Raw genomic sequence first — 27,911 nt, forward strand, 5'->3', positions numbered from 1 at the left:
AGATTCTTGTTCCCATTACGGATGAGGAAAAGGGCTGTGGACAGGATGAGCCAGCTGACCACGGCACCATGGTGCAGAAAGACATTCAAGAGGGGTGAGCAAAAAGACTAGTTGTTACAGGGGATTCTATAACTAGGGGGACAGATAGTATCCTTTATGAGCCGGATGGGGAGTCCCACATGGTGTGTTGCCTGCCCGGTGCCAGGGTGCAGGACATTTCTGACCAGCTTGAAAGGATATTGGAGAGGGAGGGGAAGAATCCAATTGTTGTGGTCCACGTTGGCACCAACAACATAGGCAAGGTTAGGAAGGAGGACCTGTTTGGGGAGTTGAAAATGTGTGGCTGGAAAAGCGCAGCAGGTCAGGCAGCATCCAAGGAACAGGAGAATCGACGTTTCGGGCATAAGCCCTTCTTCAGGCTTATGTCCGAAACGTCAATTCTCCTGTTCCTTGGATGCTGCCTGACTTGCTGCGCTTTTCCAGCAACACATTTTCAGCTCTGATCTCCAGCATCTGCAGTCCTCACTTTCTCCTGTTTGGGGAGTATCAAGCACTGGGAAGGAAATTGAAGAACAGGTCCTCAAGGGTCATAATCTCTGGATTACTGCCCAAGCCACATCCTAACTGGCATAGGGATAAGAAAATTAGGGAAGTAAACATGTGGCTAAGAGATTGGTGTGGGAAAGAGGGATTCCATTTCATAGGACAATGGCAACAGTTTTGGAAATTTGGCAATCTGTACCGATGGGACGGTCTCCACCTGAACCGATCTGGAACCAGTGTTCTGGCAAAAAGGATAAATAGGGTGGTCACTAGCACTTTAAACTTGTGAGTCGGGGGAAGGGAAAGGGAAAGCAAAGGAATATGGAGTCAAGTAGAAAGTTAAGCAGCGGGTTAGCATGTGTGCAGGGTTTACATTCGAGGCAAACTAGAAATGAAGCAAAAAGGAAGGACAACTTAGGACATATTAGTACCGCTGATAGAAATCATGAGGATAAAAAAATTAGCATTAAGGTGCTTTACTTGAATGCTCATAGTATTTGTAACAAAGTAGATAAATAAACAGCACAAATCATCGTGAATGAATATGATGTGGTAGGCATCACACAGACAAGGTTGCAGGGGGTTCAGGACCGGCAGTTAAACATATTTGGATTGACAACTTATCGAAAAGATAGGGAGGTGGGCAGAGAGGGCAGGGTTGACTTGTTAGTTAAGAATGAAATTAAGTCTATCGCACTGGATGACATAGGGTCAGATGTGTGGGTGGAGTTGAGAAAACACAAAGGCAAAAAAAACCATAATGGGAGTTATGTACAGACCTCCCAGTGGTCAGGACCATGGTTGCAAGTTGTACCAGGAAATAGAAACGGCATGTCAAAAAGGCAAGGTCATGGTGATCATGGGGTCTTCAATATGCAGGTGGACTGGGTGAATAATGTTGCCAGTGGATCCAAAGAAAGGGAATTCATGGAATCCTTACAGGATTGCTTTTTGGAACAGCTTGTGATAGAGCCTACAAGGAAGCAGGCTATTCTGGTCTTAGTGTTATGTAACGAGCCAGACTTTATAAATGATCTTAAAGTAAGAGAACACTTAGGAGGCAGTGATCATAATATGGTAGAGTTCAGTCTGCAGTTGGAAAGACAGAAGGCAAAATCAGATGTAATGGTGTCCCAGTTAAATAAAGGTAATTACAGGGGCATGAGAGAGGAACTGACGAAAATTGACTGGAAGTAGAGCCTAGTGGGGAAGACAATAGAGCAACAATGGCAAGAGTTTCTGGGTGTAATTGAGGACACAGTACAAAGGTTCAATCCAAAGAAAAGAATGATTATCTGGGGTGGGGGGAGGGGGGTGGAATTAGACAGCCATGACTGACAAAGGATGTCAGGAAATGTATCACAGAAAAAGAGTGAGCCTATAAAGTGGCCAACAGCACTGAGAAATCAGAAGATTGGGAAGACTACAACAAACAAACAGAGGATAACAAAGAGAGAAATAAGGAAGGGAAGGATCAAATATGAAGGTAAGCTAGCCAGTAATATTAGAAATGATAGCAAAAGTTTCTTCAAAGCATAAGAAACAAATGAGAGGCAAAAGTAGAAATTAGGCTGCTCCAAATTGATGCAGGAAGGCTCGTGATGGAAGATAAGAAAATAACTGAAGAACTTAATAAATACTTTGTGTCAGTCTTTACAGTGGAAGACATGAGGAATATCCCAACAATTAAGACAGTCAAGGGACAGAGTTGAGTATGGAAACCATTACAAAAGAGAAAGTGCCAGAAAAGCTAAAAGGTCTAAAAATTGATAAATCATCTGGCCCGGATGGGCTGCATCCTAGAGTTCTCAGGGAGGTGGCTGAAGAAATAGCAGAGGCGTTGGTTGTAATCTTTCAAAAATCACTGGAGTGAGGAAAAGTCCAGATGTTTGGAAAGTTGCTGCTGTAACCCCCTTGTTCAAAAAAGGATCAAGACAAATGCTGGAAAATTCTAGGCTGATTAGCCTAACCTCGGTTGTAGGTAAAATTCTAGAATCCATCGTTAAGGATGAGATTTCTAAATTCTTGGAAGTGCAGGGTCAGATTAGAACAAGTCAGCATGGATTTAGTAAGGGGAGGTCGTGCCTGACAAACCTGTTATAATTCTTTGAAGAGGTGACAAGTAGGTTAGACCAGGGAAACCTAGTGGATGTTATCTACCTAGACTTCCAAAAGGCCTTTGATAAAGGTGCCTCGCGGGAGGCTGCTGAGTAAGGTGAGGGTCCCATGGTGTTCGAGGTGAGCTACTAGCATTGATTGGGGATTGGCTGTCTGACAGAAGGCAGAGATTTGGGGTAAAAGGTTCTTTTTCGGAATGGCAACTAGTGACAAGTGGTGTCCTGCAGGGTTCAGTGTAGGGGCCATAGCTTTTCACTTTATATATTAATAATCTGGATGAAGGGACTGGGAGCATTCTGGTGAAGTTCGCCAATGATACGAAGTTAGGTGGACAGGCAGGTAGTTCTGAGGAGGTGCGGAGCCTGCAGAAACATTTAGACAGTTTAGAAGAGTGGTCCAAGAAATGGCTGATGAAATTCAATGTGAGCAAATGCAAGATCTTGCACTTTGGAAAAAAGAGTACAGGCATGGATTATTTTCTAAATGGTGAGAAAATTCATAAAATCAAAGGACAAAGGGATCTGGGAGTGCTACTCCAGAATTCTCTAAAGGTTGACTTGCAGGTTGAGTCCGTGCTTAAGAAAGCAAATGTAATGTTGTCATTTATCTCAAGGGGGTTGGAATGTAAAAGTGCTACTGAGACCTCATAAAGCTCTGGTTAGACCCCATTTAGAATGCGGTGTCCAGTTTTGGGTCCCACACTTCAGGAAGGACATACTGGCACTGGAGGATGTCCAGTGGGGATTCACACGGATGATCCCTGGAATAGTAGGCCTAACATACGATAAATGGCTGAGGATCCTGGGATTGTATTCATTAGAGTTTAGAAGATTGAAGGGAAATCTAATAGAAACTTACAAGATAATGCATGGCTTAGAAAAGGTAAACGCTGGTAATTTGTTTCCGTCAGGCGGGGATACCAGGACCTATGTGCATAGCTTTAAGAATTAGAGAGGGTCAATTTAAAATGAAAGGAGGAGACATTTATTCAGCCAGAGAGTGGTGGGGCTGTGGAATTCATTGCCACGGAACGCAGTGGAGTCTGGAACATTAAATGTCTTCGAGGCAAAGATTGATAAATTCTTAATCTCACAAAGAATTAGGGCATACAGGGAGAGTGTGGGTAAGTGGCGTTGAAATGCCAATTAGCCATGATTGAATGGCGAAGTGGACTCAATGTGCTGAATGGCTTTACTTCCACACCTATGTCTTACGGTCTTCTGGTCTTAAACCCAGATCTCTGGTACTGAGGCAGCAATGCTACCCACTGAGCCACCGTTCCAACCACAAAATGTGTTGCTGAGATTCACTCTCTGTTCCACAGCTATGAAAAGAGTCTGGAGAATTTGGGACTTTTTGTATATTCTGCTGAGAAAAGTTCAAGTAGTTATCTAATCAAGGTTTTCAAGATTATGAAGTGTTAGCATTAAGATAAATTGTTCCCATGATCAATTGGATGCTAACGAGTGGACACAAATCTAAGACTATCTGAAAGGAAGGTTAGGAAAATTAATTCTTTACAAAAGAGGGCAGTTAGAATGCAGAATTATTTAGCTAAATTGTTCAGTCAATATTTCTAACTGTTTCAGAAATGATTTTTAAACCTGATAGTTGAGCAAAGCACAGTCAGCCAAGGCAACTCCAGTTGAATAAAACACTAGTACAAATATGGCAGGTTGAATGGCCTATTTCTGAAATGCAATATTGATTCCCTTTCATCTATGCAATTCTATCAATGAAGTCAGAACATTTTAAATGCCCATCATCCCCAACTACACCATGTACTACAACCACTCTACACTCCAGTGGACTTCTTCAAACTACAACCACCAACACGACTGAACAGCTATGATAGGCCTCATAACTTGGAAGGTGTGCAAAAAACCGCTATGTAAAACTCGACACTTACAATGTATTTTCTACAACTCAACTCATTCAACTGCCTCGCATTTGGACAGCCACACTACATGGGATATGTATGGCAACAATTACACCCAATCCTTCTCTCATTATGCTAATTTTAAGATCAAGTAATATCAGGAAGATTTCTTTCATGATTGAGTACACTCCCATTGGAGTTCAAAAAATTAGGATACTTTCCCACAAATTAATTTACCAATAGTAATTAGCTTTAGGACAAACCAAACCAAGTATTTCCTATAAGACATCCTGATGGTAGAAACAATCACAATGAATAAAATCAATCAAAATGAATAAATGAACATTGTCTGTTTCCCCCATTTGTCTACGTAGAGTCATAGAGATAAATAACATAGAAACGCTCTTTGGTCCAACTTGTCTACACCGACCGGATAGTCTATATTCAAATTGTGCCGTTTACCAGCATTTGGCCCATATTCATATACACATTCAGATGCCTTTTAAATGTTGTAATTGTACCAGCCTCCACCACCTCCCTCTGGCAGCTCACTCCATACACGTGTGAAAAAGTTACCCCTTAGGTCCCTTTTAAATCTTCTTTTTCTCAACTTAAATCTATGCCCCTCTGGTTTTAGACTCCCCCACTCAGGGGAAAAGAGTTTGACGAGTCACCTTATCCAATCCCCATGATTTTATAAACCTCTCAGCTTCCGACACTCCAGGGAAAACAGCCCCAGCCTATTCAGCCTCTCCCGATAGTTCAAAACCCCCAATCCTGGCAACGTCCTTGTAAATCTTTTCTGAACCCTTTCACGTTTCACAACATTTTTCCTACAGCAGGGAGGCCAGAATTGGATTCAGTACTCCAAAGTGGCTTTACCAATGTCCTGTACAACCGCAACATGACCTCCCAACTCCTTTACTCAATACTCTGACCAATAAAGACAAGTGTATCAAATGCCATCTTCACTACCCTGTCTACCTAGGATTCCAATTTCAAGGAACTATGAACCTGCAACCCAAGGCCTGTTTGTTTGGTAACACTCCCCAGGACTTTAACATTGAGTGTATACGTGCTGTCCCGATTTGTCTTACTAAACTGCAACACCTCACATTTATCTAAATTAAACTCCTTCTGCCCTCCAAGACCCGTTTGCCCATCTGACCAACATCCTGTTGTACTCTGAGGTAACCTTCTTCACTGCCCGCTACACTACCAATTTTGGTGTCATCTGCAAACTTACTAACCATACTTCCTATATTCATCCAAATCATTTGTATAGTGACAAAAAGCAGCGGACCCCTTGTTATAACATAACTCTACCTAGCAAAAGATGTTTTATTCCCTTCAAAGTGTCATCAAAATAGAAGACATTACAGACAAGTTATACTAAAGGAGTAAAAAATTAAAATAACCATCATCACAATCTCCAGCTTTCTATGAAATTTAGCAAGATCTGTGGTACATTGCCAGAGACCCTACAACAAATAATTGCTGTCCTGGAATCCAGATTTTCTGCACCTCTTCCATTACTCAAATCACTGTGAAGTTTAACAACAGATTCAGCAATACATGCATGCATTTTTGATCAACAAATCAACCAGATTAGGAAACATTCATTTCTGAGATCAGAGAAATTGGAATTGGATGTAAAAAAGACAATGAAAAATGCTTTATGGAGTCTTGCCAGTAACTAAGCAATAGACTAAACCGGCCAAGGAATAAGACCAAATGGATCAATTTTGTTGGAATTAGTCATAATTGCCACTGGAATAAACATCACATTTGCTCATTAATAAATGCATATTAAAGTCAGTTTCTGATAAAATCGGCTTCATAACAGATGTTCTCATTTTCAAGAGATACAGAGGGCAGCAAAAAGCTGAGATGAGCTGTTTTCCTATCAGGAGTTATGCAAATGTCTGAAAAACAAATGGTCACATCTTCATGCATTTGGATGCGAGATAGTGTGGATCTTGCAGCTGTTCTTGAGTTTCAGACTTTCTTGTAGGTTTCTCATGGAGGAGGGGGGGAGAAATATATTTTGTTATTATATATCAAAAGGAAGGTTTGGAGGGATATGGGCTAAACACAGACAGGTGGAACTAGTTTAGTTTGGGAACATGGTTGGCATGGACTAGTTGGACTGAAGGGTCTGTTTCCATGCCATATGACTCTATGACCTTGACAGTCAGTAGGTACTTGCATTGATTTGGTCTTTGGACACCAACAACTCCTCATTAAAGAGATAAAAATAGAAAGGAAACATTTCAACCTTGCTGAAAGCACAGGAAAAATTTTGTGTGGTATAAATTATAGATGGATTTGCCTTGAAGTTCACTTCAACTGGGAGAGACAATCAGCTCTGACCGACCACAACATTTTCTGAATGCAGTAAGACAGAAAATCAGAGAGAGAGAGAATTGCCTCAGGCTCGATTTTCTGATCAGGTACACCAAATTAATTGGAGTAAATCAGGTGGACTCAACTGGAAAATTGTGTAGAATCCCATCCCATACCAGACCTCCATTCACTGTGCATTATACCCAGCTCCTATGAGCAAGGAATGCTGGTAGTGACACAGGTAAACAGCATTCACTTAAACATTGATTTAGTTTACAGGGTCTCAGTCCTAAAGGATTTCAGGGAGCTTCCGAAACTGGATGGATTGGTTATGTTCGATGATCAGTTGAATATTCCTAGAAATGGTTTCTGGAAATTAGTTGCTGGATTTTGTTTTTAATGGTCACAATAAATACGTTGGCATTGTAGATTTACAAATAACTAGTTTTCCCTTCACATATTTGCTTATTTATCCCCTTCCAAGGCTTCAATACATTATTTTGCTTCCTAATTACAATAGAAATCCCTGTGCTCAAGATGTTATGATGAGCAGAGTAAGAGGGAAAGTCACTAAAAGTACCCTGTGCATGACTGCCATTCATAGTACTTCTGCACGCTCATACTGAGGCAAGCATCACTTTGACAAGTAAACAGTTCATATGAAAGGCCATATTCCAATGAAAGCTAGGCCAGCAGACATAATGGCACCAGAAAGAGATGTGAATGCCAGAGTAAACCTTCTCACACTGCATCACTGACACCTCCACACTCAGCAAGAGATGGTTGGGTGCTGACTGCTTTATCATTCACCTGCAGACTGATGCCTGCACCTTTGGTTTCTTTTATCGACATTTCTGTCCATCTCTTCTTAGTTCACCACTCTCTCAGCTTTCTCTAAGGTTATCAGTGAGAAAATTTCTTCAGGCAAGAAAAACATGATGCCTCCTTCTGACAGTTCCTTTTATCTGCATCTTTTAAATTTCACCTGCCCACAGCACTTTTGGATTCCTCTTCAGATATATATGTCTCTTGGGGAAACTAAACATAATTATGATACAGAAGCCACTGGGACTGTGGAATCCTTGGCTTCAAGACAAAGCCACTTTTTTTTATTGTAACAGGAATTTGATAATCGTTTGTCAGGATATAGGGAGTGAACAGGAGAATGGGAATAGGTGATGAGAAAGCAGGGAAGTAGGATCAGGTTTAAATTGATCTGACCGGGAACCCACAAAGACCTCTTCCTGTGCTGTAAACAACAACGGTTTTATTGTTTCTATAGGTACATGCTGAACATGACCATCTCCTAAACTCTGCCTTTGTATCTCAGACTTAACAAGCTTTCTCTCAAAGAAGAAATGCAGCAGTTCTAGACCATTAATAGTGGAACTTTACAAAAGTGTTGCTACATCAAAGAGTTGGCTTGTTGCATTGATAACTCATTGCAATCCTCTGTTTCAGTAGATCTGAAAGTTTATAGAGAATGTCTCTTAATGGCAGATTGTATCCAATGATATCCAAGAACATGCAAACATATGTACAAACATATGAACAAGATTGAATTCTTTGAAAAGGTGACGAAGGAGGTTGATGAGGGGAAAGCGGTAGATGTGATATAAATGATATCCAAGAACATGCAAACATATGTACAAACATATGAACAAGAGCAGTCTATTCAAGATTCAACCCAACTCTGCTAATCAATTACAGCATTACTGATCTGATTGCGGGTCCAATTCTTGTCCAGCCAATCAGTGATATCCTTTGACTTCCTTGTTAGTCAAGAGATTATCTTTGCCTTAATAGTATTCAATAATCCTGACTTTAAGTCACTGTGGAGAAGTGTTCCACAGACTCATGGTCCATAAAGAGAAAAAATATCCTAATCTCAGTCTTAAATATATGATCCCAACTGTGTCCCCTTGCTCTAGCTTCTCTCATGAGGAGAAGCAGCCATTCAGCATCCATCTTGTCAAGTTCTGTCAGAACTTCAAAAAGATTCTTTTAAACTCCAATGAATGCAAGCTCAGCCTGTTCATCCTTTCCTCGAGATAACACCCACTTTTCAGGCATCAGTCTTCTCAGAACTACATCCAATACAATTATGTCTTTTCCTTTAAAAAAAAGATTAAAACTGCACACATTGCTCTAAATGTAGCCATGGCAATGTATTGTACAATTGTCGGAAAACATCCCTACTTTATATTCCATTCCCCTTGTAATTCCATTTGCCTCCCTAATCACTAGCTGTGTCTGCATATTAATGTTTTCATGATGCTTGTTCCAGAATATCTCGATTCCTCAGTACCTCAGAGTGCTACAATCTCACTCCATTTAAATAATGTGCTGGTTGTTTTTTTCATTCCAGAGTCTACAAGTTTACTCCATCTGCCATTTATTTAACCAACTTCTTTCCCTTTGCTGGCTTCTCATGTCCTGTTATCAACTTACTCACCTTCATGTTATTAGCAAATTAAGCAACCACACCTTGGTAGTTCCATCCTAGTCAGGTTTAACCTAGTGAAATTCCAGCACAGCCCTATGGCACTCCACTTGTTACTACTCAGTGAGTGAAATGAACCATTTACGCCAACTCTCAGTTTCCTCTTAGCTAATCAATTGTCCATCTATGCTGATATGTTAGCTCCTACACCATGAGTTTTTTTTGTGTTAACTTTGATGTGGTACCTTGTTGAATGCCCCATGAAAATATAAGTACAGCCCATCTGCATGTTTCCCTTGATTTACTTTGCTTATTACTTCCTCAAACAACTCATTTTTGAATTAGTTAAACACTATTTCCCTTTCACAAAATTGTGGTGACTAACTGATTGCACTGAGATATTCAGTGCCCTATGACCTCCTTAATAATATGACCACAATTTGACAGCTTTTAGACAAACTGGCCTTCCTGTTTCCCCTACCCTTATTCCTGAATTCAGGAATTACTTTTGTTGTTATTTTCCAAGTTGGTCAGACATCTCTGGAATGAAGGGAATTTTGGAAAATTAAAACCAATGCATTGACTATCTCAGCAGCCATTCCTCTTAATAACTGCGACTGATTCTCACCAGAACCTAACAACATGTTAACTTTTAGTTTAAACAAGTCTCTCAGTACCCTTCCCCTGGTGAATATAACTGTTTTAAGTTCTTCCCTCTCTTTCACCTCCTGGTTTTTTGAGATGTCATTTGTATTCAATATAGAGAAGATAAAAACAAAATAACTGTTCAATTCCTCTGCCATTTTCTTATTTTCCATTGTTGGTTCTACAGACATACCCTCTCGAAGATGAAAGCTAATTTTATTTACATTTTTCATTTCTAAATATCTACTTACTGCCTGCTTCTCACCTTTTGTCAGCTTTTTCTCATATTCTTTTTCCTTCTTAGTTTTACATGTATATAAAATCTGCACAGACATCTGATCTGCTGTTATTTTCATGGAATTGTATGCATTTCCTTTCCGAGTTTTACATTATAGAACAGTACAGCACAGTATAGGCTCTTTGGCCCTTGATGTTGTGCCGACCTTTTATCCTGCTCTAAGATCAAACTAACTTGCATACCCATCATTCTACTATCATCCATTTGCCTATGCAAGAGTTGCTTAAATATCCCTAATGTATCTGACTCTATTACCACTGCTGGCAGTGCATTCCACACACCCAGCACTCTCTGTGTAAAGAACCGACATCTGACATCTCTCCTAAATCTTCTTCCAATCACCTTAAAATTATGGCCTCTACTGATAGCCATTTCTGCCTTTGGAAAAAGTCTCTGAGTATTCACTCTATCAATGCCTCTCATCATTTTGTACACTTCTATCAAGTTGCCTCTCACCCTTTTTCACTCCAATGAGAAAAAACTTAGCTCTCTCGACCTTTCTTCATAAGACATGCCCTCCACTCCAGTCGGCATCCTGGTAAATCTCCTCTGCACCCTCTCTAAAGCTTCCACATCCTTCCTACAATGAGATGACCAGAACTTAACACAATTTCCAAGTGTCGTCTAACTCGGACTCTATAGAGCTGCAGCATAACCTCATGGCTCTTAAGCTCAATCCCCCTGCTAATGAAAGCCAACACACCACATGCCTTCTTAACAACCCTATCAACTTGGATGGCAACTTTGAAGAATCTACCAATATGGACCCTAAGATCCCTCTGTTCTTCCACACTGCCAAGAATCCTGCCTTTAACCCTGTATTCTGCATTCAAATTTGACCTTCCAAAATGAATCACTTCACACTTTTCCAGGTTACAGTCCATCTGCTGCATAGCAGCCCAGTTCTGCATCCTGTCAATGTTTGCTGAAACCTACAACAGCCCTCCACACTATGCACCACTCCACCATCCTTCATATCATTGGCAAACTTACTAACCCACCCTTCCACTTCCTCATCCAAGACATTTATAAAAATCACAAAGAGCAGAGGTCCCAGAACCAATCCCAGCAGAACACCAATGGCCACCGAACTTCAGGCTGAATCTTTCCATCGATTACCACCCTCTGTCTTCTATGGGCCAGCCAATTTTGTATCCTGACAGCCAGATTTCCCTGTATCCCATGCCTCCTTACTTTCTGAATGAGCCTACCATCGGGAATCTTATCAAATGCCTTGCTCAAATCCTTGTACACCACATCCATTACTCTACCTTCAACGTGTTTTGTCACATCCTCAAAAGAATTCAATAAGGCTTGTGAAGCATGACCTGCCCCTCATCAAAGCCGTGCTGGCTATCTCTAATCAATTCGGAGATGCCGGTGCTGGACTGGGGTGTACAAAGTTAAAAATCACACAACACCAGGTTATAGTCCAACAGGTTTAATTGGAAGCACACTAGCTTTCGGAGCGACGTTCCTTCATCAGGTGATTGTCACCTGATGAAGGAGCGTCGCTCCGAAAGCTGGTGTGCTTCCAATTAAACCTGTTGGACTATAACCTGGTGTTGTGTGATTTTTAACTATGTTTTTCCAAGTAATCATAAATCATGTGCCACAGAATCCTCTCCAATAAGTTGCTCACCACAGACTTTAGACTTCCTTTATAGCCATAGATAGTTTGTCTTTCCATCAGACTCTCATCCTTCCTGGAGTGCATTGTTACTGAGTGTTATGAAATATGCCTTAAACGTCTACCACTACATTTCTGCTGACCTATTCCTTTACCTAATTTTGCAGTTTGTTGTAGCCAGCTCTATGTTCGTAACTTCACACTTGCATTATTTATGTTTAAAACACCAGACTTAGGCCCAGTCTTCTCAGCCTCAAACTGAATGTATGATTCAATGATGCTATGATCACTGCTTTTCCTATGAGGTAATTAATCAATCTTATTTCATTGTACGTCACCAGATTTAGATTAGACTTTTGTCTGATTGGCTTTAGAATTTGCTGTTGTAAGAATTGTTGTGCTAAATCCTGTAAACACTCTCTAACTCATGTTCCAGGCTACTTTTGCAATTCTGATACATCCAATTCATTCACAGATTAAAATTACTCATGATTATTTCCATACATTATTTACAAGCTCCAATTAGTATTTTTTTTCCCCTGTGCATCTCACCTTCCATTTCCATCACTGTTAGGTGGGCTGTAATCTACTAATATAAATGACTTCCTACCTTTACTATTTCTTATCTCTACCCAATCTCATTCTACATTTTGATCTTTAGAACCATGGTCACCTCATTCTACTGTACTAATTTCATCCTTAATTAACAGAATTACTCCTCCATTTTTTCCTAGCTTTCTATCCATTCCACATGTCATTGTACCCTTGAATATTCAGGTCCTAGACTTTGTCAGTATGCAGTCATGTCTATCATATGTAATTTACTTTATAGCTGTCACTCCGTCTATTTTGTCACAAATATCATGTGCATTGAGATATGGTGCTTCTAGTTCAGTCAATTTAGCATTTTTGCAACCTTTACCCTTAATACTGCATTCCTGGGTTTGTATGCTCTGTCTCTTCCTTCTGCATTTTGATCATAATTTTTCTTATAGCTATGTGGCTCTAATGCCTTGTTTTCTCTCTTTAATTTATCATATCTTTCCACCTTGGCTCACTCACGCTTCTGTATTAGATTGAAGCTCTGACTACTGCCTAGTTATATGATTCACCAGAACACTGAGCTCAACATGGTTCAGAAAGAGTCAGAATGGTACAAATCACTTACTTTTTCCAGGAACTGTGCTAGCGTGCCAGGAATGGTAAACCATTTCTCCGTCACCAATTCTAATCTAATCTAATCTAAATTCCTTCTGGAAATCTAGTACAGTATGTCTACAGGCTTCCTTTTATCTACAGTGCATTTTACTCCTTTGGTTAAACATCACTTCACGTTCACAAAACCATGCTGACACTTCCTGATTACTTTGAGCTTTTGCAGTGTCTGGCTATAATTTCCATAATGATCAATTCTAACACCTTGCTCACAACAGATATCATTTCCTGATTTCTGCCACGCTCCCTTCTTGAACAGAGAACTTGTATTTGCTACCTTCCTTCTGTTGGTACCTTTCCCGAATCTGGCACTTCTTGAAAAATTAACACCAATATATCTACTGTTTTATTAGTTCTTTCTTCTAAGCCACTAAATGAAATTCATCAGGACCTGAGGCCTGTCAGTTCACAGCTCCATCAATTTATTCAGCACCACTTCCCTATTGATTGTAATCTCAGCTAGTTCTCCCTTCCACCACTTGATTTACAATAATTACTAGAATGTCTTTTGTATCCTCTGTAATGAAGAGAAAAGCAAATTTATTCATATCAATTCTTTCTCTCTCAAGGACCTGTGTAAACTTTACTTACCCCTTTCCTTTTTAAAATTCCTGTAAAAGCTCCAGCTATCCATTTTTTATATTTCTGGGTAGCTTCCTGTCATATTGCTGATATATTTCTGCTGATTAATCTTTTAGTTATCCTTTGCCCTTTTTGGTATTCTGTCCAATCATGTGACATGCCATCCATCTCTTTGTTATCTTTTAACATCTAATCTTGACTGTTGGTGTATCCTTAGCTTTATTCTGTCTCTTTTACTCTAGTCTCATCCTGTCTTTCTCTGACCTTCCCTTCCCAAATTACTATTCTGCTCTCCTGGCTTGATTCTACCAGTTGATTTTCTACATTTACCCAGGTTGCATTCCTCAGCTGCACTGCTAAGTTTAAAGCCCTCTCTACTTGCCTAGTTATAGCATTTGTTAGGACACTGGTCCCAGTATAGATCACATACAGGCTGTTCTAATGTTTGTTTCCTGACTATTTCTCCTGTACTGATGCCAGTGCTCCATAAGCCTGAACTGATGTCTTCCACACCAGTCTTTGAGCCACTAATTCATTTCACTAATCTTATGTGCGGTCTTCCAAATGTATGTGGGTCAGTTAATAAATTGTTAGCCTTGAGGTTTAGATATTCAGTTTGGAGCCTAAGTCCTCATTCTGACTAAGGGAAAGCATCTTTCCTTGTTCTGCTTATGTCATTGGTAACAATATGAACCATTACAACAGGATCGTTCCCATCCACTCCAAGTTTCAGTTCAGAACAACTTCTTGAGTCCTGTCACCAAGTCGTCAACATAGTCTTCTGAACTCCCATTCTTGGCTACACAGGACAATGACTATTCCCCTCATGATACTTCTCCCAACTGCTGCTACACTGCTTTTGGCTCTCCTCATTTGAATGAGTTTCTGTACCACAGTGCCATGGACAGTTAGCACATCTACCATGCAGCTTCACTCACATCCAAACAAGTAGAAGTGCAATTGCAAAATCTGACACTCTGGGTTCCTTAACAGCCTCTCTCAAATTCATACTCTCCTATTCCACCTGACCAATTCAGAAGACCATAACCAAACAGATCTGACTGCCCCCAGTACAAAATATTCAGGTCACTTTTCTCCTCCCTGACGTGTCACAGTGTTTGTAATTCAATCTCCAGCTCATGAATTATGAGCCAAAGCTGCTCAAGCTGCAAACACTTACTGCAGGCATTTCTGACCTGGATCACCCGGGTATCCAGAAGCCCCTAAATACTGCAGCTGTGACACATCACCCCATTCTCAACATTTGAGTGACTTCCTCCATTAAAATGCTCACCAACACCATAGCACCTACTTTTGTCCATATTGGGTGCAAGTGATTCAAACCTGTTGGATTCCTGCAAAGGCTGAGGCTCTACCTTCTCAATTCCCTTACCTGCTCATGTCCTCCTGGCCCTGATTGTTGACCAAATTGGAAGATCCAATTGTAAAACAACGTCACTGCCTTCTGGAATAAAGTGTCCAGGTAAACTTTGCCCTCCTCCATACATTGCAGTGCATACAGCGTACCAACCTCACTGTCTCTGAGCTGAAGTTTCTTGAGTCATAGACTCTTACTGGATCACGCTAGGATCCAGAATCTCCTGCAATGTGCAATCACATCACTTGTCCTTGGACTGTTTTTGTGTGCTAACTACTTTTTTTCTCTACTGTACTGCCCCTAATAATGATCTGACTGTGCTGACATTTAACACTTTGTGTTCACGGTCCACAGCCATATTGCTGTACCTTTGTGACTTTGACACATGTTTGGAATGCACCTACAATGACACTTAAATTCTGCTGTTACCATGGCCATTTCAATGCGCTCATCCTTCTGCCTCCGCTTGTAATAATCTCACCTGTTCAAAGAACTCATCCATGAAGTGGTCTCTGTCCACATTAACACTGACTTCATCATCATCATCGCTGTCCTTTGCCTGTGAAAGAGTAAAGACTAAATGTTACACACAGTCCAGGGCAGGAATTCACCCACTGAACAAGGCAATGACACCCAAGTAAACCCTGAACTTGCCCATCTTACTTTTCACTTGAATTATTAACAGCATTATATTTAATTTTACCCTTCTTGAGTTTTCCATAAGAGCCGATTAAGACCAATGGTCTTAAGGGGAAGGGATTCATGTCAATATAGGTTTAATCATTGAATAGTGTATCCTATCTGTATGCATTAAACATTTTAGCAATATCCAAGCTGGTACATTAAAGTCTGTTTTCCTATTAATTAATTCACAGGATGAGGGCTTCTGCAGGCCAGGCCAGAATTTATTGCCTTATCAGAGGGCAGTCTATGGATCGTAGAATCCCTACAGTGTGGAGACAGGTCTTTCGGCCGAACAAGCCCACACCAACCATCCAAACAGCATCCTAACGAGACCCTCCGCCTATCTTATAACCCTGTATTTCCCATGGCTAATCCACCTAACCTACACATCCTTGAGTACTAGGTCCAATTTAACATGGCCTGCACATCTTTGGACTGTTGGAGGAAACTAGAGCAAACCCATGGAGAAAAGGGGGAAAAGTGCAAACTCCACACAGACAGTCACCTGAGACCGGAATCGAACCAGGGTCTCTGACGTTGTGAGGCAGAGGTGCTAACTACTGAGCCACCATGCCACCCATTAAGGGTCCCAACCTTTGATGGTAGCATTTCCAGAAACTGAAAGCAGAACTATCTAGAATGAATACAAGAGATATTGTATTAAGAAATTCAAACTCTGATTGTGTAATTTCCTATTGTAGCCAGAAATTCAAACGTAGCTTTTAATTCCTTCCACTTCACTGTTTATTAACGTGAAACACTGAGGAGCTCCTGTAAGCTATGGTTTTAGTTTCAGTTTGGACACAAACAGGTGCAGTGTCAGGCTTGAGTCAGTGATTCTGCTTCATGTTATTTAATCATAAAGATTGCAGGGCTGTAGAATCACAGGAAAAAACCAATCATGTATAATCCAAGTTTAATTACTGGGAAAGAACACAGATAAATTGGCCACTTTACCTGATATTACAAGTGAAATACAAAAGTAGGGCCACAAAATGAGTGCAGGATCTTCCTTTTTAGCCTCAGGCACTTAGGTTAGCTCTCTTGATCTTGGTGCAATGATTCTGTTTTGAGAACTGGATTGTTGATCAATGCCACATTAATAGGCATGAGTACTAAATATTGACGGAAGGATTGACATCTCAGCAATGACGCTTTGCGCACAGATCTGAAGATTTAAAACACAGCCAAGACTGCAGCTGACACAACCAAAAGTCAATCAGAGGATGCTGAATAGGAATCACAGATGCAGACAATGTGAAGGGACCTGAATTATCAGTAAAGGTACAGTCACCAGCACCATGGACATATGGTCCCTGAATACCTGCAATTTAGCTCCATTTGTGGAACTGCAATGCAGCAGCACTCACATCACATTAGTAGTAGAGCTGGGAGTTTTCAAGGTCAGATCATTTACATGGGGCAGGTGGGTATCAATATCTTGGAGCACCCATTTTTGGAAGAGGAAAGCAAAATATACTCTTGAAGGCCATGTGTAAGCAAATGGAAGGAGGCTAACATGGCTAGAAATGTCAAATTGACCCTTTTTATACAGCTGATTTCAAAACTACACACCACCTCTCCTTCTACTGTGGATCTGTCTCTTTCTCTCACTCTCTCTCCTCTAATTATATATCTTTCTGCCTACCCATGGTCTCTGAATACCAGCTTGCTTTGCTGGGGTGTGCAGCACCAGCTCTCCACTCTGTCTTGGAAATCTATTCACCACCTGCTTGCTGCTTTCTGGTGCATTACTGTGGGTACTTACCACATGTACTACCATTGGAAGCAGGATGCTAGCACTCCATCCTGCTCTGGACCAATTTATGACTCTGCCCCTGGGACAATGGTCAACCTTACACAACCATGTGCAGTCCAGATTATTGTAGGTGTATCTCCTTGTGAGAAAGACTCAATGTGTTGTCTGTACACAATGGCACAATTCTGCCTGATTGTAAATCTGCAAGCTGCACATATACACATTAGGTGGTTTGCTGTAATGTCTGCTTCGTAACTTGCAATGTGTTTTTCGGTTTTAAATATATAAACCCAGAGAGCTACACAACCTCTGATGAGCACTTCATTATTAGCTCATGATCAGTATTTGACATGGCAAACAACAGTGAAAAATATCACTGGACCGAAAACGTTAACTCTGACTTCTCTTCACAGATACTGCCAAACCTTCTGAGCTTTTCCAGCAACTTCTGTTTTGTTAATGAAAAATATCATGCTGATGAGGTTCACCATGCCTGAACTGTGAGCAACCAAATTAATCTACAGATAAAACACATCATCAGCAGTCTTAAATCACACTAAAGTACACGAGACAACTGCAATGTCTTTGTTCATTGTAACATTGAAGCATGTTGAAAACACTTACAGGTAAGCAGATCAATCCCTATCAAGAGTCTACCTGTGAGTGAGTCTACTGTGGCTACAAATTGCATGCACAGAAACAAGTTGATTGCTGTAATGTCTGCTTCATAGCTTTTAATGTGTTTCATGGTTTTAAATAAAGTAACCCACAAGAGTTAATCTATTCCTGATGTGCAATTAGTATTAACATGAAACAGATTACTATGACCAGCAAGTTAAGTCTAAAAATCCCTTGAGGAGACCTGAGCTTTGATTATTAGCACTTGAATTTTGAGTTTTGTGAAAATATTCAGGGGGTTATTTGTAGAAAACCAGCCTTATTTGAGAATTCTGTCCTGCGTCCACATTCTTTCTCCAGCCTGTCACACTTTAGTTGCATGCAGATTGTGGGCTCAGTAGAGATGAAATGGGGTCACATAATTATGTTGGAATCAGTGCAAAATATAGCTGAAACAATAAGATGTGCTGATGACAGGAATTGTAGGAAAGTAAAGATAATATTGTTTTTTCAATCAATAAAACTGTGAAGCTTCCGTGCAATCAGAGTTATGACATTACAGCCCTTGGTCTCTCTGCACCATAAGCGGCAACAGAAGCAAAAATAGCACACACTTTAAAGGTTAGAGGTTAATTAGATCATCCATTAAATTGTTATCAGTCTCCCTGATTTAAGGCAGCCTGCTAATTAATCTGAAGCAGGGGCAAGTTGGCTGGCTTGTGTTCGGAGTCAGGATCAATCAGATTGTAGATATTGAAAGGCTGATCTGATAGAGAATATGGCAGACAGTCTAATAACAGCACTCACAGCTCATTTGATAACAGGTGTTGACCTCTACTTCCCTCAAACAGCTGCTGGTAAACTTTGTGCTGCAAACTGACATTGCCCAGAATTAGGCACTTTAACCAACCTACTGAAATCCAACCCATTGAGACACAAGCAGAGAAACTAACTAACATCAACCACTGAGACAGATTGGCAAACTGAAATTAAACTGATACACAGCCACAAGACTGCTATTAAACAATGAACATCACTAAATAAAATCAATCATCCACACAAATATAGAGTGGAATCTTGTGTCCTCTCCTGTGGTATGTTTGGTGTGCTAAGGATCTTAATTAGGCAGGAGGGGGTCAGGTGAGGTCCCATTGCCCTCCTGCCTCCATCTGATGTCTGTGGTGGAAAGGATTGTGGACATATTTCTGCCCCACTTATCACACGGTGGATGATTATGACCATTAAAAGAACCTTATTGCACCACAACTTTTATTAACGCCAAGCTGGATAAGGGACTTGCCTTGCAGGAACTTCATACGATCTTCCAGACCTACGATCCAAGTAACAGCTTTGCCACCCACTTTCATCTGCCATAACACCTGCCTCTCTCTCTCTCTCTCTCTCTCTCATATCAAGAGAAAAACAGCCCACAATAGGGCAGAAAGAGTCAAGGCAGGTAGTGGATTGTCTGACATTCAGCTTCTCCTCGTTTATGAGGAGAGGATCCTGAATCTGTCTATTGCAGCTGGACTGACTGGGTCCAAGCCCTGGATTGGTGATAGAGGAAACCATTCACTTACTGTGCTGGGACTCCTTGACTGAACGCTACCTCCCTTAACTGAGGACAGTTGACAACCATAGGCCTTGCTTCATTTTCTAATATACACTGTAGTCTGCTTCATTCAGAACCCTGTAAGCTTCTGCCATATATCTGGCATTGAACCATTAGGTTCACAAGAAACGTCACACTGAACTTGAAATATTAACTCTGGTTCTCTCTCCATAGGTGCTGACAGACTGCCAGAGCTTTTCCTTGCATTTTCTAGATTTATTTCAGATCTTCAGCATCCACAATATTTTAGTTTTCTTAAAGTGTTACTCGGTCCTGATTCCATTGCAATACTGAGCTTAACAAACCTCCAAATCCTTTAGCAGGAGGTGTTCATTTTAAATTACTGCCAAAAAAACCCATAAAGTCACTTATTTCAATGTACTTACAGACCTAGCATTCCAGAGTTGAAAACTCAGACTCATCGATAACTACTGTCAGTAAAATGGAAAAAGCTCATGTCCACCAAAAGTTGGACTCCAGTTGCAATCTCTAGTTTATACAGCTGAATCAATAACTGCTTACCTTAGATGTAGCATTCTGTTTAATGGTCATGAATTTTTGACCAATGTTTACTATTTTTAAAATTATAGATTTAACCTCAACAGCAACTATTGTCTCGCTGAATTGCTCCAGCCAGTGTTTGCAATGTACCAGGATCAAGTTGGCCTGTAGGATTGAAGGTGTTTTTAAACAACCTGTTCAGAGATGTTACTTACACACTTCTGAAGCAGGTGGAATTTGAACTGGGCCTTTGCGCTCAGGTGTAGGGACACTACCACTGTACCACAAGAACTCTAAATTGGATTCTATCCTGAAGTGACTGAGCTACATAATCGTCACTTCTGTGCACTTTTCAACTACCTGCAATACTGTAGATTCATTGAGTTAGACTAATTGCCATCTGATCCAACTGCTAATGTAGGTTCTTAGCCTCCACCTGCTTTCATTGATGTGATCTCAATTAACCCTGGGGTATGACACCAAGTCTACAAGTTAACATAATGATTTCTATCGTCAATTCTCACACCCAAACTGATAGGCTCCTCATCACAGCGCTGCAGTAACTACTACTCATCCCCAAAAGATTTTTCTAAAAAAAAAGAATAAGGAATTGCAAGGAGTTTCTTTTTTCATTATTTTCAAATTTGTGCTGAGCTGACTTGTAATACCACTTGGTTCAATTCCTTCTGTTTCATGGAAGGTCTGCCTGACTCTTAAGGCAGCCTCCAGTGTCTAATTAGTTATGTCCCTGCTCAGCTACGTTTCACAATTAGGAAAGAAGAGGAAAGCAAAGGAAATTATCCCGGCAATCAGCAGCTTCCAGACATTTACCCTATGATGACTCCACCCCACACATCACAGTTTCCACAGGAGCCAGCGGTTTAATAGTTTCTGATCTAGAGCTACAGAATATGAATTTATACACAGATCTCTATTGCTTTCCATCACATAAATCTTGGTGCGATACACTTTAAAGTGAATCTTTAACTGGGTCACTGCCTTGCATTTTTTTTAAAATAGATTCCCATTAATTCTCTATCCTGTTGGTTGATGTAAAATGTCATAATATAATTATCAAATATGATGGGATTGTGACAAGGGAATGGTCTGGTGGTGGCTGATGCTGAAGAATTCCTCTGAAATATGAATGAAACCCATGTTGCTGTCTAATCACTTCAAACAGTTACTGAACAACCTGGTTATGAGGCCTGTTTGACATATATGCCAAATGCCAAATATTATTCTCTTGATTATTCACAGCAACAGGGGTAGATCATTCAGTCCCTTGATCCCATCCCAACATTCAACGAGATTATTATTGATCTGTACCCAAACTCCATTTATATATTTTTTTAGATTACAGTGTGGAAACAGGCCCTTCGGCCCAACAAGTCCACACCGACCCTCCGAAGCGAAACCCACCCATACGCCTACATTTACCCCTTAGCTAACACTACGGGCAATTTATTATGGCCAATTCACCTGACCCTGCACATCTTTGGATGGTGGGAGGAAACCGGAGCACCCGGAGGAAACCCACGCAGACACGGGGAGAACGTGCAAACTCCACACAGTCAGTCGCCTTAGGCGGGAATTGAACCCGGGTCTCTGGCGCTGTGAGGCAGCAGTGCTAACTTCTCCTGATCCATCTCCCTTGCTTTTCTTACTGAAACCGAATGCTAATAGCAGTCTTGAAAACTTCAACTTTCATGACCTAAAACTGTAAATTTACAATTCTTTTTCTGTAGGGATGTGGTAGGCTGCCTCCAATAGCACATATATAGAATAAAAAAAGCTTTAGACACCATGGGTCTGTGAACTCTCATTTAGTAAGTTTGTTCAATGTTGATATTTTTTGATATTTTTTCAGCTCAATATCAAAGGGGAAAGAGAAATCTCATTTACTGGGAATATTGTAGGGAATTTATGGAGGATGGGAATCTAGATTGGACAAGCTTTTAGTGGGCAGCTATTACAGTTTAATCAGTGTGGCTCACAGGCATACTGAGATCAAAGTAAATGATCTAGGTTAAGGGTGCCAAGATTACAGAGAATCATTACAGAGCTAGACAGTGGCAGTACAAAGAAGGTTGAATCAGTGGAATATTGAGCTGGAAATTGTTGCAAGTCATCCTGGATATCAGACAGGTAAAAACAAGGACTGCAGATGCTGGAAACCAGAGTCTAGATTAGAGTCGTGCTGGAAAAGCACAGTAGGTCAGGCAGCATCCGAGGAGCAGGAAAATCGACGTTTCAGGCAAAAGCCCTTCATCAGGAATAGAGGCAGGGTGCCTGCAGAGTGGAGAGATAAATGACAGAGGGGTGGGAGTGGGGAGAAAGTAGCATAGAGTACAATAGGTGAATGGGGGTGGAGATGGAGGTGATAGGTCAGAGAGGAGGGTGGAGCAGATCGGTGGAAAGGAAGATATGCAGGTAAGACAGGTCATGAGGGCAGTGCTGAGCTGGAAGGTAGGAGCTGGGGTGAGGTGGGGGAAGGGGAAATATCAGACAGTCTAATGGCACAGTGATAGTGGTTCAGCTGAGCTAGGTATTAGAGGCAGATCTGGGTTTTCAGCATACATCTGAACACTAACCTTTACTCCTTCACCTGCTTCCCCTCCCGGGCTGTGACATTGCCAATGCAGAGAAGGAAGAGGAGACAGCCCAGGGTGGATCCGACGGTGCTGGGGGACGATATGATGTACAGTTTGCCATTTAGATAGAAAAGAATGGAACATTGCAAGGGGAAATCTGATTACACTGGACAGAAGGGTAAAGGTGTCTGAAATACCTTGTTTAAAAATTACTAGTTCTCTTACATTTCAATTATTCAACTCCAAAAGCATTGGCCCAAATGACACCATGTGAAACATTTTTTTATTTTGTATAATTAAAGATACAGCAAGAATTTACTCTAATTACTCTGACTAATATGCTTAAAAGATATGTATAATGAATGTAATTTTGCTCACAGAAACATGACTGCATTGATGGAAAGTGCCATGTGCAGGTCTGAATAACAATAGAGAATAATAGGCACACAAGAAACAGCTCTCACATAAAGACATAATGTAGGTGTGTGCAGAAATAAAAGATTACAGGCTGAGTAACAACAGATGTTTTTACAACTAGGCTTGGGCCTTATATCCAATCACCATTTGTCAGGTACAGTGTCTGCTGTTCATAGGGAAACATTTCACTGGTCAAAAAAAAATTTGCAGGAAAATCAAGAAAGCATCAAAAATTAGGAGCTTCTAAGAATGTGAGCTTCTAAGAATGAATAAACTGTGATACACTAGATAAGAAGGAATAAGACCAATCTAGAGATATGAAAGAAAGAAAGGTCTCAGACACAGAGGGATTATCACAAAGGGTATGAGACACACTGGCAAGAACTGCAGTGCAGTACGGGGCAAGGTACGTGAAGTATGATTTAAGAATAGAAAGGTGAAACAAAGCAAATACAGTAGCCTAGCCAATACTGCAGGATTGTCCCAGAACATTACTCTTTCTAAAAATATTGAAAACGGGGATGGGGAAATCTTTCTGTGTAACAGATAAACATCATTAAATTGAGTATTGTGTCTGTGCATTCAAATGGTGTCAAACTGATGTATATGTCAGCAGAACAATGGCTGCAGAATGGGTTAAGCCTTGTTGTGAAACATCCAGGTATAGATTCAATCACAGTTGGCAACACCTACAAAGGGAGAGCATGGCCTGTGTAGATAGCTGCCAGATATGCTGTTCACAAGTGCAGAGGTGTTAATAAATCCATGAGTTACCTTTGATCCTTTCTCAAGGATATGCTTGGAATACTCAGATCTTTCCCTCTGCACTAACAATCATAGTTGGAAACAACTTCTTGAGGGGTATACTGATACATTTTCCAGTACTGGTGATATGTTTTCATAACAGATGAAATCTTTGATGCCTCAGGAGTAAGGATAATCTGGAACTCAAGCTCATATTACCACTGTATTTACCTGGAACCCTGCAGTATACATACACCTGTACTTGCACGGCCTTACAGCCTTCAGTGTTAATGGGTGAATGAGACAGCTCACAACCTCAGTGTTCTGCACGTTCAACTCTGAGCTCAGCTTTTGACTCAAATATCCTTTCCATTGCATTGTCACATTTTCTCTCTCATATTGGCTGTCTTGATACTATCTTAAATTTATCCGTCACCTAAATTCTTTATTCATGCCTTTTTCATCTAAAAATACAATGGGGATAATTTTAAGCCTGCAGAAAAAGAAGGACAGAGAGGGTTAGAAATTCAAGCATTTGTAAATGCAACCTCAATCTGCTTCCAATGTGCTCACTTCTGATTTTAGCAGAGGTGCGTTACGATAATGCCTTTGCACCATTGCTTATGCGCCATGAAATATAGGAGAGCTCCCCTCATACTCTTCTCCATTTTACAGGGTGCCAACCTTATCTGCTTCCTGCTTTGCAATTAGATCACCTTCCCTACCACCAAATCTTCTCACTGTCTGCTTTACAATGTACTCTCAGTCCACATTATTGGTTTTGCAACTCAGATCTACTCTCAGCCAGACTTATGCCAGTGCACCCTCAACTCACCTCACCCAGTTGCCTGATGTCTTTTGTGACACATCAATCTAATTGTGGGAGAAAGGAAAGGGAGCCATTTCCCAACTGTGATCTGATGCGATAGGTCTTTCTGTTCAAGAGTCAAGTGGCCCCTAAGTTGAACTCTTTATGGACAGAGAAATTGAATAAAATTCAATCTATCACCAGGCATTCAATTAGCAAATCGCCTAGGATCCTGACTGCTAAAATCTCCCAATTCTCTCCTCCTTCCTTACAATAAATGACAGTCTCCTTACTCCAAATCTTCCTGGCCTGCATGGATGGTTGGTAGCACTTTTCAGACCACTATATCTGGTTCTGCAGTACTATTCACCTGGTGTCCTATGGAGCAAACCTCTTTAAACTCAAAAGTGTCAAGATTCGATAGGTTACCTTCTATAATCTTTGGCGCATTCAAAGCTCTGTTAAATCGGACTGTCCTGTTGTCCTTATTCTCAGTGATTTACAATGACTTTCAGAGTGTAAATGTGTTAAATGTAACATTATCATCTTTGTGTTTAATTGCTTTGGTGACCTTTTTTTCCCAGCCTTATATTACTGTCCTTCTAATTCCCCATTTGTATAACTCCAGCCTCATAATCATTCACATTATTTCCTGATGTTAGTCCTACTCCCTAGGTCCCCATCTCCCTCTTGCAGGTATCTGTCCTACTATAAAATCTTTGTGACTAAGTCTTCAGTGACCCTCCTGAGATTCAGCAAAATGTTCATTTTCCCTCATGCCTCTGAAGTACTTCATGACACTTGTCCAAGTTAAACCTGCTCTTTAAAGGCAGATGTCGAGAGTAAAACAGTAACTGAGTGAAAGGAGGCCTTCAAAGAGGAGTTACTGTGATTCACTTATAGTCAGACAGATTCCCACGAGGAGGATAATAACGGCATCCAAAACTAGAAGTCCCTGGATGACTAATAATATAGTAGATAAAATTAAACAAGAATAGCAGCCTTATGCTAAACATCCAGGTTGGTAATTCAGTGGAAAAACCAAGGTGAATTCAAAATGTAGGGAGGAGAAAGGGAATAACTGGAGCAAAAAGAATGCATAGTGATAGATTACCAGACAGCATTAAAGGGAACTTATACTTCTTTTTAAAAGCAGAATTATAAAAGGACAGTCAATGGAACAATGGGCTGATTAGGGGTCAAAACAGAGATCTTCTTGTGCAGGAAGACAGCATGGCTGAGATAATAAATGATCTTTGTCTACCGAAGATAATACTGCCATTGTCACAGTAAGAGGAGGAAGTCAAAAACTTGAACAGGATAAAATACATAAAGAGGTACTTAAAAAGGTTCTCAGCACTAAAAGTAGAAAAATAATTCAGTTTGTTAGGGATGTATCCTAACTTGTTGAGGGATGAATGTAAATTACATGGGCTCTGACCATACTTTTAGGTACTAAAGTGGTCTGCGAGGCCTGCAGGATTGCAAAAACGCTAGATATCTGTTAATGAAAGGAGAGGGCTAAGTTTCACAACTGCAAGGTAATAAGCCTAATGTGGATGGTCAGGAAAATTTTAGAACCAACGATCATAAACAAGTTTATTGAGACTTTGAAAATATGGATTAATAAACAAAAGACTGCATAGGTTTGTTAAAGGTTATTCATGTTTGACAAATTTGGTCATGCTCTTTACTGAAGTAGTGAAGAAGACTGATGATGTAAATGCTGTTGGTTTTGTATATATGAAACATTAAAAGGTGTTTGAGAAAGTAACACACAATAAACCCGGATTCAAAATTGAAGATCATGACATTAAAGGGGCAGTGACTACATGACACAACACTGGCTCAGCAACAAAATGCAGAGGATAGGAGTTTATATTTCAGACTGGAAGTGATGCTTCCCTGTGTCGGTTTTAGGAACACTGCTGTTTCCGAAACATATTAATGACCGAGACTTAGGCAGAAAGGGTATAACATTAACATTTTTAGATAATCCAGACTTGAAAATGTAAACAATATTGTGAAGAACAGTAACAGATTTCTGGAGGAGATAGGAATCTGGTGAAATGGGCACATGTATAGTTTAAGAGATTTATTGCAGAGAAGGTGTGAAGCGCACAATTTTAGAAGGAAGAACGAGGAGAAGGAATATAAACTAAAAACATAAAAACAAAAGTAGGAATATTCCATTTAAACCTTCAAGCCTGCACCATCATTTAATAACATCATGGCTGATCTGCCGAGGCCTCATCTCTTCTTCAGTGCCAGCTCCACGTAACCCTCATCTCCCAATATTTCATAATTTATCTATCTTCTCTTAAAGTATGTTCAATGATCTAGTCTAGTACAATTAAAGAGGGCAGGAATCTTAAGAGTAGTGGGGATTCACATACAGGAATCTTAGAGAAGTGGGGATTTACATACAGGAATCTTTGAAGTTGGCAGACCATGTCGAGAAACTGTTAAACAGACACACTAGGTTCCACACTTTGTACATACAGAGTATAGCAAAAAGCAAGTTATGCTAAACCTTTATAAAACACTGGTTAGGACTTTGCTGGAGTGGAGTATTCTGCTCAGTTCTGGGCATCACATTTTAGGAAACATACCAAGGCTTTAAAAAGGGTGTTGAAAAGATTTATTAGAATTGCAGTATTGGTGAAAGATTTCAATCATGCGGACAGAAAAGAGAAACAGAAAATTGCTATGCTTATGAATTCAAGATTTGGAGATGCCGGTATTGGACTGGAGTGTACAAATCCATATCCGCCACAAATTCACCTGCACCTCCACACATGTCATTTACTGCATCCGCTGCACCCGCTGTGGCAGCCCTCTACATTGGGGAGACAGGTCGCCTACTTGCGGAACGTTTCAGAGAGTACGTCTGGGACACCCGGACCAACCAACCCAACCACCTCGTGGCTCAACACTTCAACTCCCCTTCCCACTCCACCAAGGACATGCAGGCCCTTGGACTCCTCCATCGCCAGACCATAGCAACACGACGGCTGGAGGAAGAGCGCCTCATCTTCCGCCTAGGAACCCTCCAACCACAAGGGATGAACTCAGATTTCTCCAGTTTCCTCATTTC

The 27,911-nt window shown here is 40.6% G+C and overlaps 1 protein-coding gene across 10 annotated transcripts in view; it reads right to left on the reverse strand.

Annotated features, from left to right (window-relative positions):
* The window catches only part of LOC122564089 (syntaxin-1A), a 375,281-nt gene that overhangs the window by 335,553 nt on the left and 11,817 nt on the right, over positions 1-27,911 (reverse strand). For all 10 annotated transcript variants that reach the window (XR_006315817.1, XR_006315816.1, XM_043718623.1 and 7 more), the window contains exon 2: positions 15,559-15,636. Coding sequence is in view for 8 of the 10 variants with exons in the window: in XM_043718623.1 (XP_043574558.1) it covers positions 15,559-15,636 (78 nt within the window). In the remaining 2 variants the exon portion in view is untranslated. The remainder of the gene's footprint in view (positions 1-15,558; positions 15,637-27,911) is intronic.

Source organism: Chiloscyllium plagiosum, chromosome 28 (assembly GCF_004010195.1).
Source record: "Chiloscyllium plagiosum isolate BGI_BamShark_2017 chromosome 28, ASM401019v2, whole genome shotgun sequence".
Taxonomy (NCBI): domain Eukaryota; kingdom Metazoa; phylum Chordata; class Chondrichthyes; order Orectolobiformes; family Hemiscylliidae; genus Chiloscyllium; species Chiloscyllium plagiosum.